Genomic DNA, 18,513 nt, shown 5'->3' with positions numbered 1-18,513 from the left:
ATGACTCACTCATTTTGCGACGAAGAGAGTACTTATGTAGAAGATATGGGTGTCTTTGACGTAAATGAGTGGATAATTAAGATCTCCGTTAATTGAAATTAGTAAAACTAAATAAGATTGATGATGGTTGGTTGGAGCAAAAGCTGAGAAGACAGAAGGGCGCCAACGTGAATAGAAGACATAATCGTGTATGGATTTAAAAATTATTATAGGGACCACGTGACACATGCAAAATGAGTTGCCATTGTCCATCGATTCAAATGTATACATTGAAGTCATGTGAATAAAATAATTTCATGTTTACTCTAGAAAAAATGGAATGAAACTATTTCTCTAATTTGCATCATCAAATTATTTCGTGTTTGCTGAAAAAAAATAATCGGTACATATTTATTTGGGCTAGAATAAAACTATTTCTCTCATTTACATCATAGTAAATGAAATCGGTTGAATGTGGCTAATCTTTTATATTATCTTTTATATTATAAGCTTGTATACACAAGCAAACTCTAAACCCTAATTTGTTTTCCCTATTTTCCCTCCATTTTATCTTGTAATTTTTATTAAAAAATAATAGAATTTTGTCTTGACTAGGATTCAAACCCCCAACCCTTCAATGCAAGGCAATATTTCCAACCATTATGGCAAGTATACCAATTGTGATTAAAATTATGTGCAATAATTGATAAGCACCATCAATTTTAAAAGTATATCATATCAAAATTATTGTTATTCATCACGAAATATTTTTATGTCTTTCCTGATCAATGATTTTTTTTCTACCGGATCATAAATTTAGAGAATAATTATCATGTGAGATTTGGAAAGTTATTATCACGTGTAATTTGGAAAGTTATTATCAAACTCGATTCTACTAAATCATTTTTTTTTGCAATACAACCAAACACAACCATAGTCATATCACTAATCACATTCATTATTTTGTTTTTAATATTGCAGATTTAATATTAACCGATGATTAATTGATATAATATGCACTAGCAGACCAATTGTGATTTAAATTATGTCCACAAAGTGTTAAGCTCCATCAACTTTCATAGGAAAGATTTCATACGACAATTAAGCACCATCAATTTTCATTGCACAATTTAAACAATTAAAAACCGATAATCTCTTATATTATGAGCTTGCTAACATAAGCTAACCCTAAACCAAATTTTGTCTCCTCATTTTCTCTTTCTTTTTATTGCAGCTTTATATTAAAAATATACAGATTTGTCATCGAACCTGCATCTCTTACTTACAATAAAACCTTTCAACCGCTAAAACATGTGCTTCAATTATGAAAGAATTTAGGAATACTAATATGTTAACCCTGTTTTCAATAAATTTGAACGGCGGAATTAATCACAATTTTTATTTATTTATGGATGTCTACTTAAGTTTATGTTCTTGATTACGTCTTTAATTTTTTTTTTAACCTTTAATTATCATCAATTTTTTAACCTTTAGTTATCAGAATTTTTTTTTAATAAGTAAACAAAATGATGAGGTTCAAAAATTATTTATAAAATATATAAAATATAAAATAAGCACATAAACAAATATAGAATAATTAGTCCATGAAATTCCCTATACTACTCTTATTGAAAATGCTCTTAGAATTTTTGTATTTTATTTTTTATTATTACATATTACACCTAATTAGACCCATGCACCGCATGGGTCAAAGTTCTAGTAAGCTTGTATACACAAGCAAATCCTAAATCCTAATTTGTTTTATCTGTTTTCCCTTCATTTTATCTTGCAATTTTTATTAAAAAATAATACAATTTTGTCTTGATTAGGAATTGAACCCGCAACCCTTCAATGTAAGGCAATATTTCCAACCACTATGACAAATATATCAATTGTGATTAAAATTATGTGCAATAATTAATAAGCACCATCAATTTTAAAAGTATATCATATCAAAATTATTGTTGACTATATTATTTATCACGAAATATTTTTATGTCTTTCCTGATCAATAATTTTTTTTCTACCGGATCATAAATAATTATCATGTGAGATTTGGAAAGTTATTATCACATGTGATTATACTATAATACATTCAACAATAATGAAATCTATTAAAAAAAAAACATCTTTCATATTTCAATGTCTCATGTTAACAACTTCACCGCAATTCGACTTAATTTACTCATAGGTGTGTATAAACTTTTATTCTGTTTTGTGATTTATTATCTTTATTCCTGAAATCGATATTGTTTTAAAACTTTATGCTAACTTTATATATATATATATATATATAAACAGGTCCTTTGAATCCTAATCTTTTATCTGATCGGGAGAAGTTGGTTAATGAATTGCAAATTAGATATCGGACCTACTGCGTTCAGTTTTGCGTAACCGAAGTTAGTATAGTTCCAAATTTTTTAATAGATTGTTTTTTACACCAAAATTCTCAATTATTTATATTTAATTTTATTTTATATGTTATTTCTATTAAATTATGATACCGAGTACTGATATTAGGATTTTCACACACGACACAATTTTGCATTTAGTGAGTGATTTCTATTATATTTAGATTTAGATTGATACTTAACAAGGAATAAATAATATGCAGTATTCATCATTTCATAGAACATTGTTAAATGGAAAAAACTCAAATTTCTTTTTTTCTAACATTTCTATTGTTCATTGATTTTATAGGGTGCAATGATGCTTCTGAAGATGTTTTATGCTGATTTTCGACAGGAAATTTATCGTTTCACAACTTTGGTAGATCCGTTTGCGAATCAATTTGAAGTATTAGTCGAAAGAATTAACAATAATATTTATTTAACGCATGACTGGTATGCTTTAAAGATTTTTAAAAGAAAAAAAAAATCATTGGACTTAAAAGTTTTTTTTTTTAACTAAACATGTTAAGAAAAATTTACTTTTTTTTATGTCTTTATGAACTTAAAAGTTTGTTCATGTTGAGGAGTATGGTCGATCGTATTACTGCAAATATATATCAAGGTGATATTTATGCAAATAGTAGTTGACTCTAGATATATATCAACGTGACTATATTATTAATTACGAAAAAAATTCACTGATTCACATTTGTTTCTTTTGCTAACAATTTATCATAACCTTTTCGGGTCAAAGAAGATTGTTTTCTGAATGAATTTTGGGTGTTGGCGATGGAGAAATTGAAGATGACAACGACGATGATTTAGAACTTGACATTCCATCAGATTTATTGATTCCAAATTCAGGTGATCCTCTTGCTTCTATCGTTGAAAGCACCTATCCCAAACTTTTACAAAACATGAACGATATAACGTATTTCAAAAATAGAGCTATACTAGCTCCTAAAAATTCAATAGTCGACACAATAAATGATTATATGTTGGATTTAATTCATGGTGAAGAAAAAACATATTTGAGTTATGATACTCCACTCACATAAAATGCAGACGGTCAAACAGTGGATGATGTTCATACTCCCGAATTTTTGAACACGATTTCTACGTCGGGACTTCCAAATCACAAGTTGAGACTTAAAGTTGGAGTTCCAGTTATGCTATAAAGGAATTTGAATAAAAAATTAGGATTATGCAATGGAACAATACTTATTATTACGAGATTGGAAAAACGTGCTCTTGAAGGAAAAATTATTTCATGAAGTAATATTGGTGATCAGGTTTTCATACCTAGATTTTCTCTGACACCATCTGACGTGAGAATTCCTTTTAAATTTCAACGGAGACAATTTCCTATGATATTTCTTTTGAGGACTATTAATAAGAGTCAAGGACAATCTTTAAAGCATGTTGGGATATATCTTCCGTCGCCAGTGTTTTCACATGGTCAGTTGTATGTTGCAATTTCAAGAGTTACTTCTAGAAAAGGATTAAAAATATTGATCATCGATGACAACGGCGAAGATACGACTAAGACTTCGAATGTGGTCTATAAGGAAGTCTTCCGTAATATATCATAATTTTTTTTATGAACTATCGTTTAATGTTACTCAACTTTTTTCATATACCTTACATTATTGAAATTATCATATCTTATTTAATCATTATATATCTTACAGCTAATCAGACTCGGGCACCGCACGGGTCGATGTTCTAGTAATTGATTAGATAAAGGATTAATCTTGAGTTGGAGTGAAAGTATTATCTTATCAAATGAAAGTAGAGTCGGTTGATATATATATGGTTTGAAGTTTATTATTGAATCTTATTAGCATCGTGATAATATGCAATGAGAGTCTAAGAGACTGTAACATAGATTTGACCAAATTAAAAAGTCGTATAATCAGTTGTATTTACATGTGAGATGATATGAGGTGTAATTATAAAAAGAGAAAAGAAGATAAAATTGACATTAACGTTGGTTTTTCATGTCTCCGTAGATAGTAAGTTCAATCTTAACATATCTTTTTCCCCCTTCTTGCTTTTACCTTAATTTTTCAAATGTATACATTCCTCGAAGTGTTTCTTGTAGGTAGTCAACATTTTGGCTAATAAGAGAATGAAATGACTCATTGTCCACGGAAACTCCGGATCTCAGACACAGGATTGTAGGGCTATGCAAAATATCCGGTTAGGAGGCCCAAACTCATAACCAGATCCAAATCCGTTTTAAAAAATCCGGATAAAAGTATATGGTTATCAACCGGATCCATTCCAAATGGTCGGATATCCGTCCAATTGATTTTCCCAAAACTAGTTGTTATCTGGTTAAAAACCAACTGCAGCTCTTGTTCAAAAAAATTAAAAAAACTGCAGCTTTACTTTCAATCTTACTGGTAATCAAATTGCTCGCTTTCTTTGGCCAATTTTCCCAAATTAAGATGTGGAACTGTTCGTGTAAGGCACCGATTAGTAACGGTGACAAATGTTTTTGGAGCCAATAATACATAAATGGAATCAATACCTAGATTACAGTTAACAATCTTCATGATCAACATACAATTAATATATTAAATTACCTCGACATTGGCACAAGGTGTGCACAAGAACAAGGTAGAAAAAATACAAGAAAAGTTAAGTGGTAATCCAAAAAAAAAAACCACTCATACAAAATGCTTCACTCTTTACATGATTCATGTAATTGAAACCAAGTTGAAATTACAGCTTTTTGTTCCAGAAATCTATTCAACGAAGAATGCCAAAGATATCACTGAGTATAATTAAATCAAGTACATCTCTTATTTTCAACCATTAGTTTCTAAACACAAAATAAGAACAAGGAGATGATGCAAGCTAAGGGAAAGTGAGTACCTAACAGAGGCATTCCTTTGAACAACTTCCTCCATTTTACTATGGCAAATATTGAAGAGCTTGACATGTTGTTTCTGCATTTAATTTTGAAATTATTGTTGGTGAATGGTGACATAAAAGGTCTTAAATTGTTGTCAGTTTCACAGCGCAGTCAATAAAAGGCTAAAGCCTAGTTCTAAAACTCAACTATGAAATAATATACACTGCTGAAAAAGCATGACAGATAATTTTATGAAGCTTTGTAGTTCAACATTGATAAAAAGATGACTGCAAATAACACTTGTAAAAAGGATTAAGATGAAACTGGAACAAAAGAGAGGTATAAGAATCACGTTCCTTAAAAAAATTCACAAGAATAGAACTTGTTCTTTAGAAATCATATAACAGGTATTTACATTATCTTCTGAACAAGAAAATTGGAATCGGAGAACATGGCCGGTTTAACATTTGAAGCTTGCAACAGATCCAACTCTCAACAGACAATCTAGCAGCAAAAGAAAACTGATCATAAAAAAAATTGAAAATCAAAGTGAGACAAATGTTTTGTGCTTTTCTCAACAAGTTTGTTACACCATTTTCAAAGATTGATTTTCATCGAGGAGCATGAATAAGATGCACTACCAATCCTGTAAAAATATACAGCGCGAGTATGTATTTATCCCTTCTTATCATAAAAGAACATCAACGACCAGAGAAAATATCCATACCCAACTACGTAACAAACTTTTCCCTACAAAAGAAACAACAATAACTAAAGCCTTTTTACCCATTAGGTTAAGCAGCTACATAAATGAAATGACGCTGATACAAAGTGAAAATAGTATTAATGTATAAATAGAAAGAAAAAAAACTTTACCTAGTTTTGATTATATAATAGACCTCTCTCAATCATTTCCTGACGAAGTTTATTTGCTTTATCATTTTCACCTTTTTCAAAGAGGGAAAGAATAATTGTTTCATAAGTTTTATCATCCGGAATACAACGATTGGGTTCCATTTTTGATAGCATGGTAAATGCTTCGTCAAACAAGCCCTTGTTGCAAAATCCCCTGATCATAGCATCATATGTATAGACATGTAGATTGTAGCCTTTGACCAAAAGATCTTCAAAAACCTTTCTTGCATCCTCCGGTCTCCCATTTATACACAATCCATGTATAAGAATAGTGTACGTATGCATGTTTGGCTGAATACCCTTCTCTATAATTTTGGTTAATAATGCAATTGCCTCGTCAACATGATGGTTTTTGAACAAAGCATCCAATATAGAATTGTAAGTTAACAAATTAGGTGGTTGACCTCTATCAGGCATTTCATCGACAAGCTCCAATGCATATTCAATGCTTCCCGATTTACACAAACCATCAATAAGTGAACTGTAGGTCACCACATCAGGAATAATGTTTCTACAACGCATTTCATCGACAAGCTCCAAAGCATATTCGATTCTTCCTGATTTGCACAAACCATCAATAAGTGAAGTGTAAGTCACCACATTAGGAATAATTTTTCTACAATGCATTTCATCGAGAAGCTCCAATGCATATTCGATTCTTCTTGATTTGCACAAACCATCAATAAGTGAATTGTAAGTCACCACATTAGGAATAATTTTTCTACTGCGCATTTCATCGACAAGCTCCAAAGCATTTTCGACTCTTCCCAACTTGCACAAACCATTAATAAGTGAATTGTAAGTCACCACATTAGGAATAATTTTTCTACAACGCATTTCATCGACAAGCTCCAAAGCATATTCCACTCTTCCCAACTTGCACAAACCATCAATAAGTGAACTGTAGGTCACCACATCAGGGATAATGTTTCTACAACGCATTTCATCGACAAGCTCCAAAGCATATTCGATTCTTCCTGATTTGCACAAACCATCTATAAGTGAACTGTAAGTCACCACATCAGGAATAATTTTTCTACAACGCATTTCATCGAGAAGCTCCAATGCATATTCGATTCTTCCTGATTTGCACAAACCATCAATAAGCGAAGTGTAAGTCACCACATCAGGAATAATTTTTGTATGATGCATTTCATTGAAGAGATTGACGGCTTCATCTACCATTTTAAGCTTACAAAATCCATTAATCAAGATATTGTAGCTCCAAGCCTCAGGAGGCACTCCATTCTTAGCCATAGTGTTGAGTATATCCTTAGCTTTGTTGATTTCTCCAACTTGACATAACCCATTGATGAGTGTAGTAAAAGTTATGACATTTGGGTGATAACCCTTTTTGAGAATAGTGGCAAATACAGCAAATGAAAGAGAGATTTGACCCAATTGAGAAAAACAATTGATTAAGATGTTGAAAGTGACGAAGCCTGACTCAATTCCGTTTAATTCCATCTGTTGATGAAGTGAAATAACAGTTGAGTAGTGTTTCAGTTTGACAAGGGAAGTTATGATTTTTGTAAATTGGATTATCGGTGGTTTAGGATTGTTTTGATGGAGTAATTGATTGAATGAGGAAACAAGAGCAGTGTGTTGGTCTTGATGATGAAATTTAGAGTATAGTCTTGTTTTTGTTGAGTTTGTTGAAGGATTGAAATTAGGGTTTGGAAGTTGTTGAAATTTGGGAGTGACTGGAAAATTACAGGTCAAGTTTGAAAATGACATTGTTGGTGTTTTGAAGTGAAATGAGATTGTGTTGTTTGTTGGTAATTGGTATTGAAAGAGAGTATGAAGAAGAAGAAGATAAAGAAGAAGAAGAAGAAGAGAATCCGTTGGATTGATCTTATGGCTGTGTATTTTGCAGCAGAGCTGGTTGCAGATATGTTGGCAGCTGAAGATCCGAATCCCTGAATTTCTCCCAAAATTAAATTAAGGAGAATGTTAACATGTGCATATATGGCACATGTTAAGATAGTAAAAATAGAAATTATGCCTTAGAATTTGTGCATTTTAACTTTTCAAGCATTAAATGTCTTGTATCATTAAATGTTAAATTTCTATATTAAGATACCTTATCATGTGCCCTATATGCACATGTTAACAAGACCCTTAAATTAAAGTATACCAATTTTTTATTTATTATATCTGCAACATAAATTTGGGTATTCTTTCTGTTCCTCTCGTTGATGCATATATCCGTGGAGAAGGTGCACAGATCTATAGTTTTTGGTGAATTTTGCTCAGGATTTTTAGTTATTAATTTTCTATATTTTTTTCATGAACTAATTTCTATTTTATAATAATATTGTTTTTGAAAAAGGATACTATAATAATATTAACTTTTAATTATATAATATTGAAAAAATTTAGTTTTTTCTTTAAAGTTGGTCTCAAAAGTTGAATTTTGAAAGTAATCAATTTTTAAATCGAGAAATAATTTATATTTTTTAAATTGAATTTAAGAAAAAATCAATTTTTAAACTAGATTTAAAAATAGAATTTAATTTATATGCACCGTCAGTGTAAAGTTATTTTACTCTATGGTGACTCATGTCACGATCATTTGTGGTCGCATATTCTTCATGAAGACAATTAAGTTGTTGATGCTCTGTCAAAAAACTTGCCGGCACTTCTACGATGAGTTTCCCTCAAGATTTTTAGTTGTTTTTATTGTTGGGGATATTTAGTCCATTTTTCCCACCAAAGAAATTGTGTAAAGAGAAAGTAGATTATCTCACGATTCAAGAAAAGGAAATGAAATTGCAAGCTTGGATGCAAAACTATAACTCGAACTATAAGTTTCATGACAAGACAACTACTTCGATCAAAACAAAAATGAAAACATCAATGCATGACAAAAGTTAAAACATGGTATAAGATATGTCCCCATGTCAAGAGAACGGTGGTGAGTAACAAGGTTCATGTAAGGTGAATGAATACAAACAATTGTTCCGTGTAATATGTGACAGACAGGTATCTCTCAAATTAAAAGCAAAATTTATCAAACAAAGAATGAAGCTTAGTGTTGTAAAGATGAGAATGTTACAACAAATGGATAGTTATACAAATAATTTTTTCATCATTTCAGAGAAAATTTGGATAACAGAAAATATATTAAAATCTTGTATAATACGGAGAAGAAAGACAACAATATTAGTAGGCAGCGTAGACTGAGTAGAGAATATTCTAATAATTAGAGAATGGCTGAATGAGGAAAGACCAAAGAAAACTATGAATCAAACCATTAAGAAAGATTAGAAGTTAAAAAATCTGTCTTTGAACCAAATATATACAGGAGTTTATGGCGCAATTGATTTACATACCCATCCCCGGCTAACGGAAAAAGACCTAATTGCTTTTGTACCTGGTCTCAACTCATCATTAGATATCCAAACATAGTCTAAAACCACAAATTTCAGTCTACTATCCTTGAACTTCAAAGTTATATTCCTATACTTCAGCAATAGCAAGTTTTGACAATATTATGTATCTTACTCATGTGTAGTGAATTCTCCTTTTAAAAAAATGACCAGGGTCAATTTTAAAAATACATACCACAAGAGACCGAAGATTACTTTGCTAATATTGAAATGGGCGTCACACTCTATTTCTACTATTATCCCAACCTGAGGTCCAGATCACGACGAAGCACAGCCATGACTTCTTTCATGATTTGGCACTAAGATTAAAATCACGATTCATGCATTTTCATTACAAGAGGGTGAACAATAAAAGAAGACTAACTTAAAATAGGAGGAAAAAAATCACCAAGGCAGTTAGTCAGAATCTTCATCCTCAAAAGTAGGAATTCTACGAAAACGAGCCAAGGAACGATCATGTGGATGTATATTTTTGTCTCGCGTTTTCGATCTCTTTTGCTTGGTTGGAAAACCATATCCAGAAACTGAATCATATAAGCCTTCCATAAATGTCTCCTTTCTAGAGTTGGCACTTTCATCCGCAATGCTGCAAAATAATCCCCCATTAATTAATGTCAAATAAAATCAATTACGAAAAAATCACTTGATTACATGCTTTAACATATTCAATGATCAACACGTTTCTTAAATAGAGCTTAATCCTACTATCATAAACCAACTCTCACATGAATGCTTTTTTTATTTAACCCAACCCCTCATGCACGAGCCCTTAGAGCATTGCGTTGAAATTTAATTTTTCAACATTTATAAGAACAATGATAACTAGGATCAAACACAATCTCCTAGACGATACTATGTCTAAACCATCTCTCCCAAAAGGTTGAGCAATTGGGTGAAGCCACATGCATGATTTTTATACATATATAACACCCATCATTAGTTTTCCAACAATAGGACGTGCCATGGACTTCAAGACTAATTAAAAGAAAAAGAATAAATAAACAAGAGATTAGCAAGAAAACAGCATCGAAAAAAGTTATAAAAAAATACTAGGAAAGGGAAAATAGGACAAATTCAATAAACATTCAGAGAAAATTTGCAATCAAGAATGGTCATACCGTTGTCGAATTATTTTAAAAGCCTCTTTTGTAGCGTATGGCAGCCCAGTCTTTGGATCACGATACCTATATCAAGAGAGAACTCCTTAACAATATGTGAAGTACAGCAGGATAGACTAAGGAAACCTTCCAACTGAACTACTGATAATCAGTGATAATCGCAGCAATAGATAAGAGTCCAAATTATGTAATTTGATAATATAATAAGAATCAAGTTTTAAATGAGAGAGAAACCATAATGCTGTCTCGGCAGGAAATCAAGTTTGGGCAGAGAAGAAATTAGAAGGGGGGGAAATTTAGAAATTCAGAAGATGCACAGAAAAGTAAGCTAGACATCACGCCTAAAGTTTGACTACAATAAACACACTAGAAGTCTAGAAGGCAAATTTTGATGTATAATGTATAAATGGATAATCCTGATACACAGCTACTGTGAATGTCTTTTTTCCTCATCCTGATACATGTTAATGCTTGACTCGTCTGATTGCCAAATACTGTGCATTTTGAACTATATGGCCCATCTATAAAAAAAAAATTCTAAAGCAAGATTCCATTAGCATTTTCCAAAAATATCCAATTTGAAATGACTTTAAAATCCTAAATCTATTGTATCAATTTGTCTATTTTTTGAAGATTAAATCACTTACAAAGGAAACCAAAACCGAAAGCTATATATGTGCATAAGATATAGATATAGTAGGGAAAATAAACAATCATGAAGTAGTTCCAAATTGCACACTGTGTATCTGTCATTCTAACCAGGGTAGTGAAAAATAAATCAATAACCACAATATTGGTAAGTGAGGATCTTACTTGGCAGGCAAACCAGTAATCACGCAAACAGGTTGTTCTGGATCTGAAAAGAAATATAAATAGATCGTATAAGTAAATAAAAAAAGAAAATTGAAAAAACTTGTTATTTAGCTACATAGAATTTCCTGAAGTTGGGTACTTTAAATTCTTCTCAATAGTCTCTCAAGTCTTGTCACATTTTTTTTGTCTTCCCCTACCCATCTGTAAGAGGTTGCCAACTTGTCATTCTTTACTTCACATCCTATGAAGGCATGTGGTGGTAGACTGATATATGATTTGTCAATCATTATCCATTTAGTAGCTACCCTAACTTTCAACCTAATGAAGCCGTCATGTTTTTTTATTTTTGTATTGAAGCTATTCATCTTTTTCTCGAACAAAAACATTTAAAACCCTATCCATCTCAGTATGCCACTCATCCCATACTCCATTCTCATTTCTGCAACCTTCATCTATGCTCATTATTGCAGTTTACTTCCCAGCATTTTTGATCCATATATGATTGCAAATCTAACTAGGATTTGGTGCAGCTTTCTTTTCAGTGTAAGGCACTTAGAGGTCACATAAACACCTGAAACATTTCTCTACTTCAACCGTCTTGTTTGGATACTACATGTGACATTATTATCAATCTTTCTGTCCTTTTGTAAGATAGACCCTAATTATCTAAAACACTCAGTTGTGGGTACTTTCACACTTAATATACTCCCATCCATCCTTCTTTCCTAAACCTAACTAAATTTTGTAAACTTAATGTCCAGTAATTTTGACTATCACAACAACTAATAAAAATAAGCGAAACAAATAATTTATTGTGAAAATCAATGCCACGGCTTATCTGGGAATTAATTTCACATATTTGTAAACTTTACAGACAAAGAAACAGATGATATATCACATTCTTCAACATAAAAATTAACCAAATTATAGTGCTAGCATAAGAGGGACGCACATTCTTGAGATGTTGTGGCAATATCGGTGTGAAATGACGCCCCTTTAGTAAACTCCAAATACGAACAACCTAGAAAAACTTAACAGACAGCTTTATGTAAAATGACAGCAACCAATCTAAATGCACAAGAAATGGACCAGGATTCAGTGCAGTCAAAATATCCATGCATTCATGCAGTCATGTTTTGCACACCTTTAGATTAAGTTTTGATGGGTTCAGATATAAAGATGGATGGCTGAGATTCACCTGCAGTCAAATAGTGACTGCAGGGAATCCATTTCCACAAGAAATGCAGCATCCAAAAGACAGTGTCATTCCACATTTAAACAAACAAAAAAACCAACCAATTTTTGAAACGTAATGTATCTGTGGACCATTATAGACAGTTTTATGCACAATTGCTCTCCTCTTAACTTCTTCCTCTCTAGCTAAAACTCGCTCCAAATTCCGCAAGTTCATAATTTCTGCAGAGCCAAAAACATGAAAGGAAATTTATAAATTAAAACAAACAACCTAGAAAAGGAAGCTACAGTATTAAGTTAGTAGATGTTTTTGAACAAGCTAAGTTATTAGATGTTAAGTGTTTATAATATTAACCTGTTTGAGCAGCTTCTAAAAGCATCTCCTCTTGTGACATTTTTTTCTCCTCACCTTCTTTCTTCCTTTTTATCACTGGCTGAGCTAAAACAAAACAAGACAAAATAAAGAAAAAACGAACATTTTCAGACCATAATAATTACTCAAAAAATAGGTAACAGGAACAACTAAAAATAAGTGTCTGTTTGGATTAACTTATTTGGCCCGTTTGGATTAGCTTAATTTTGAGCTTATGCAAAACAGCTTATGCAAATAAATAAGTTTTCATGCATTATTCATAAATCATAAGCTTGTCAAGGTAGTTTATGAAAAACAAGCTTATGAAGATGCAATTTTCGCTATAGTGATAACTTATGAACTAACATAAAAGCTTGTTTATTTGCATAAGCTATTTTTCATAAGCTCAAAAATAACTTATCTACTGACACAAGCACTTGTGAAACTATTTGGTAAAACTTATGTAAACAACTTATGACATGTCCATAATCTCTTTTTCAGCTTATTTTCAAAAGCTCTCCAAAATAGCTTATGAAAAACAACTTATAGCTTATACAAAAACAATTCGACTTTATTTTATATTTCGTTCTAGAAATAGCTTATACATAACCACTTATATGATAAACGTTTATGCTATAAATGCTTAATTAAGCTGTTTATAGAAACAGATCCTAAACCCTAATCACATAGAAATAGATAAAATTGAGTAGTGGTGATGAGATGACCTTGCTGGTTGCATGGATAGCAGCACGAATAGCATCCCTTTCGGCCTGTCGAACAATGACAGAAGTTCTAGTAGATTTCCTAATCATTATCCCTTGCTGGTTGTTGTCAGTTTCACAGCGCAGTCATTAAAAGGCTAAAGCCTAGTTCTAAAACTCAACTATGAAATAATATACACTGCTGAAAAAGCATGACAGATAATTTTATGAAGCTTTGTAGTTCAACATTGATAAAAAGATGACTGCAAATAACACTTGTAAAAAGGATTAAGATGAAACTGGAACAAAAGAGAGGTATAAGAATCACGTTCCTTAAAAAAATTCACAAGAATAGAACTTGTTCTTTAGAAATCATATAACAGGTATTTACATTATCTTCTGAACAAGAAAATTGGAATCGGAGAACATGGCCGGTTTAACATTTGAAGCTTGCAACAGATCCAACTCTCAACAGACAATCTAGCAGCAAAAGAAAACTGATCATAAAAAAAATTGAAAATCAAAGTGAGACAAATGTTTTGTGCTTTTCTCAACAAGTTTTGTTACACCATTTTCAAAGATTGATTTTCATCGAGGAGCATGAATAAGATGCACTACCAATCCTGTAAAAATATACAGCGCGAGTATGTATTTATCCCTTCTTATCATAAAAGAACATCAACGACCAGAGAAAATATCCATACCCAACTACGTAACAAACTTTTCCCTACAAAAGAAACAACAATAACTAAAGCCTTTTTACCCATTAGGTTAAGCATCTACATAAATGAAATGACGCTAAAACAAAGTGAAAATAGTATTAATGTATAAATAGAAAGAAAAAAAACTTTACCTAGTTTTGATTATATAATAGACCTCTCTCAATCATTTCATGACGAAGTTTATTTGCTTTATCATTTTCACCTTTTTCAAAGAGGGAAAGAATAATTGTTTCATAAGTTTTATCATCTGGAATACAACGATTGGGTTCCATTTTTGATAGCATGGTAAATGCTTCGTCAAACAAGCCCTTGTTGCAAAATCCCCTGATCATAGCATTATATGTATAGACATGTAGATTGTAGTCTTTGACCAAAAGATCTTCAAAAACCTTTCTTGCATCCTCCGGTCTCCCATTTATACACAATCCATGTATAAGAATAGTGTACGTATGCATGTTTGGCTGAATACCCTTCTCTATAATTTTGGTTAATAATGCAATTGCCTCGTCAACATGATGGTTTTTGAACAAAGCATCCAATATAGAATTGTAAGTTAACAAATTAGGTGGTTGACCTCTATCAGGCATTTCATCGACAAGCTCCAATGCATATTCAATTCTTCCTGTTTTACACAAACCATCAATAAGTGAACTGTAGGTTACCACATCAGGAATAATGTTTCTACAACGCATTTCATCGACAAGCTCCAAAGCATATTCGATGCTTCCCGATTTACACAAACCATCAATAAGTGAAGTGTAAGTCACCACATCAGGAATAATGTTTCTACAACGCATTTCATCGACAAGCTCCAAAGCATATTCGATTCTTCCTGATTTGCACAAACCATCAATAAGTGAAGTGTAAGTCACCACATTAGGAATAATTTTTCTACAATGCATTTCATCGAGAAGCTCCAATGCATATTCGATTGTTCCTGATTTGCACAAACCATCAATAAGTGAATTGTAAGTCACCACATTAGGAATAATTTTTCTACAACGCATTTCATCGACAAGCTCCAAAGCATATTCCACTCTTCCCAACTTGCACAAACCATCAATAAGTGAACTGTAAGTCACCACATCAGGAATAATTTTTCTACAACGCATTTCATCGACAAGCTCCAAAGCATATTCGACTCTTCCCAACTTGCACAAACCATCAATAAGTGAATTGTAAGTCACCACATTAGGAATAATTTTTCTACAACGCATTTCATCGACAAGCTCCAAAGCATATTCGATTCTTCCTGATTTGCACAAACCATCAATAAGTGAATTGTAAGTCACCACATCAGGAATAATTTTTTTACAACGCATTTCATCGAGAAGCTCCAATGCATATTCGATTCTTCCTGATTTGCACAAACCATCAATAAGTGAAGTGTAAGTCACCACATCAGGAATAATGTTTCTACAACGCATTTCATCGACAAGCTCCAAAGCATATTCGATTCTTCCTGATTTGCACAAACCATCAATAAGTGAAGTGTAAGTCACCACATCAGGAATAATTTTTCTATGATGCATTTCATTGAAGAGATTGACGGCTTCATCTACCATTTTAAGCTTACAAAATCCATTAATCAAGACATTGTAGCTCCAAGCCTCAGGAGGCACTCCATTCTTAGCCATAGTGTTGAGTATATCCTTAGCTTTGTTCATTTCTCCAACTTGACATAACCCATTGATGAGTGTAGTAAAAGTTATGACATTTGGGTGATAACCCTTTTTGAGAATAGTGGCAAATACAGCAAATGAAAGAGAGATTTGACCCAATTGAGAAAAACAATTGCTTAAGATGTTGAAAGTGACTAAGCCTGACTCAATTCCGTTTAATTCCATCTGTTGATGAAGTGAAATAACAGTTGAGTAGTGTTTCAGTTTGACAAGGGAAGTTAAGATTTTTGTAAATTGGATTATCGGTGGTTTAGGATTGTTTTGATGGAGCAATTGATTGAATGAGGAAACAAGAGCAGTGTGTTGGTCTTGATGATGAAATTTAGAGTATAGTCTTGTTGTTTTTGTTGAGTTTGTTGAACGATTGAAATTAGGGTTTGGAAGTTGTTGAAATTTGGGAGTGACTGGAAAATTACAGGTCAAGTGTGAAAATGACATTGTTGGTGGTTTGAAGTGAAACGAAATTGTGTTGTTGGTAATTTGGTATTGAAAGAGAGTAAGAAGAAGAAGAAGAAGAAGAAGAAGAAGAAGAAGAAGAAGAAGAAGAAGAAGAAGAAGAGGATCCGTTGGATTGATCGTATGGCTGTGTATTTTGCAGCAGAGCTGGCTGCAGATATGTTGGAAGTTGAAGATCCGAATCCGTGAATTTCTCCCAAAATTAAATTGAAGTATTCCAATTTTTTATTTATTATATCTGCAACATAAATTTACCCACTCTCTTCCACTTGTGTATGATCAATTTGGGTATTCTTTCTGTTCCTCTCGTTGATGCCATATATCCGTGGAGAAGGTCCACAGATCTATAACTTTTGGTGAATTTTGCTCAGGTTTTTTAGTTATTAATTTCTATCTCTATTTTCTATTTTTTTTCACGAACTAATTTCTATTTTATAATAATATTGTTTTTTCTTTAAAGTTGGTCTCAAAAGTTGAATTTTGGAAATAACCAATTTTTAAACCGAGAAATAATTTATATTTTTCAAATTGAATTTAAGAAAAAAGCAATTTTTAATCTGGATTTAAAAATAACCGGTTAAAAATTGAATTTAAGAAAATAACCACTTTTAAACTGGTTCCGTAAAAATAACCAGTCATATACTCATAATCAGATTTATAACCAATTTTATAGCCGGTTATGAATCTTAATAACACTAATAAAAATATTCAAACTACTTTTTTTTTGACGCAAAATATTCTAACTACTAATAAAACACAAATCCGATATAATAGTTCTTGATTTTCATAAACAAGTACTACTAGCTTGTAGGAAAGGGCTCTTAGCTTTTACCTCCAAATTCTTATAAATTGTTTTAAATCACTAACAAATGTGTATGTGATAATGTCGAAAAGTATTCTCTGAATAGAAATCTTCCAGAGCAATTCGGATACGAACCGTTCGCTTTGTAACCATAGCAAATCCAAATTCCCACCCTAGCTTTTAATTGGTTTGAGAGATACTGATATCTCATGTCACAATCATTTGTGGTCGCACATTCTTCATGAAGGCAATTAAGTTGTTGATACTCTTGCAAAAAAATTGCCGCACTTCTACGATAAGTTTCCCTCGTGATTTTTAGTTGTTTTTATTGTTGGGTATTTTTATTCTGTTTTTCCCACCAAAGAATCCCACATCAGTTGAGAGATGGTCTGACTAAGTGTTTATATATTAGAGGCAATCCTCACCTTACAAGCCAATTTTGTAAAGTTGAGTTAGGCCCAATACTCAATTCTAAGATGGTATCAGAGCCTCTCAACGATCCGCTGGGCCACCTGTTATCTGGTTTCCGCTATCGGGCCATCCACCGTTTATATCCACGCACCAAGCCCAATAGTGCTAGGCGTGAGGGGGTGTGTTAAGAGTCTCACATCGGTTCAGAGATACCTGACTAAGTGTTTATATACTAGAGGCAATCCTCACCTTACAAGCCGGTTTTGTAAGATTGAGTTAGACACAATACTCAATTCTAAGACATTCTTCATGAAGACAATTAAGTTGTTGATACTCTTGCAAAAAAATTGCCGCACTTCTACGATAAGTTTCCCTCATGATTTTTAGTTGTTTTTATTGTTGGGGATGTTTAGTCCGTTTTTCCCACCAAAGAAATTGTGTTAAGAGAAAGTACATTATCTCACGATTCAACAAAAGGAAATGAAATTGCAAGCTTGGATGCAAAACTATAACTCGAACAATAAGTTTCATGACAAGACAACTACTTCGATCAAAACAAAAATGAAAACATCAATGCATGACAAAAGTTAAAACATGGTATAAGATATGTCACCATATCAAGAGAACGGTGGTGAGTAACAAGGTTCATGTAAGGTGAATGAATACAAACAATTGTTCTGTGTATTCAATTGTTCTGGACAAGTATGGTACAGAGAAGATAGA

General features: G+C 32.2%; 2 protein-coding genes and 1 pseudogene across 22 annotated transcripts; 1 reads left to right on the top strand and 2 right to left on the bottom strand.

Moving 5' to 3' along the window:
• On the top strand, positions 1–3,949 carry LOC123914597 (annotated as a pseudogene).
• Positions 3,950–4,539: 590 nt separating this feature from the next.
• Positions 4,540–16,982, bottom strand: LOC123917903 (pentatricopeptide repeat-containing protein At1g63330-like). 21 transcript variants are annotated; one of them, XR_006812606.1, is made up of 6 exons: positions 15,077–16,911; positions 6,109–7,034; positions 5,825–5,982; positions 5,648–5,736; positions 5,253–5,326; positions 4,926–5,122 (listed from the first exon to the last, which is right to left on the bottom strand). XR_006812606.1 is itself a non-coding variant. In XM_045969815.1 (3 exons), the coding sequence occupies exons 1-2, from the start codon at positions 16,557–16,559 to the stop codon at positions 6,109–6,111; spliced, it is 2,409 nt and encodes an 802-aa protein (XP_045825771.1). In that variant the 5' UTR covers positions 16,560–16,911; the 3' UTR covers positions 5,599–5,982. The 21 variants fall into 21 exon arrangements, 6 of the variants coding, with proteins under 6 accessions (XP_045825771.1, XP_045825772.1, XP_045825777.1 ...); XR_006812607.1 differs by having other exon boundaries at positions 5,874–5,982; XR_006812613.1 differs by having other exon boundaries at positions 5,648–5,982; positions 6,109–6,591; positions 6,697–7,034.
• On the bottom strand, positions 9,410–13,873 carry LOC123917905 (SWR1 complex subunit 2-like). Its single transcript, XM_045969823.1, has 7 exons — positions 13,742–13,873; positions 13,020–13,098; positions 12,767–12,886; positions 12,423–12,491; positions 11,471–11,513; positions 10,658–10,723; positions 9,410–10,125 (listed from the first exon to the last, which is right to left on the bottom strand). Exons 1-7 carry the CDS (start codon positions 13,826–13,828, stop codon positions 9,936–9,938), a joined length of 654 nt encoding a protein of 217 aa, XP_045825779.1. The 5' UTR covers positions 13,829–13,873; the 3' UTR covers positions 9,410–9,935.
• Positions 16,983–18,513: the final 1,531 nt, after the last annotated feature.

The sequence above is a fragment of the Trifolium pratense genome, linkage group LG3 (genome assembly GCF_020283565.1).
Source record: "Trifolium pratense cultivar HEN17-A07 linkage group LG3, ARS_RC_1.1, whole genome shotgun sequence".
In the NCBI taxonomy this organism is placed as follows: Eukaryota; Viridiplantae; Streptophyta; class Magnoliopsida; order Fabales; family Fabaceae; genus Trifolium; species Trifolium pratense.
This window is presented reverse-complemented; position numbering and strand designations above follow the sequence as displayed.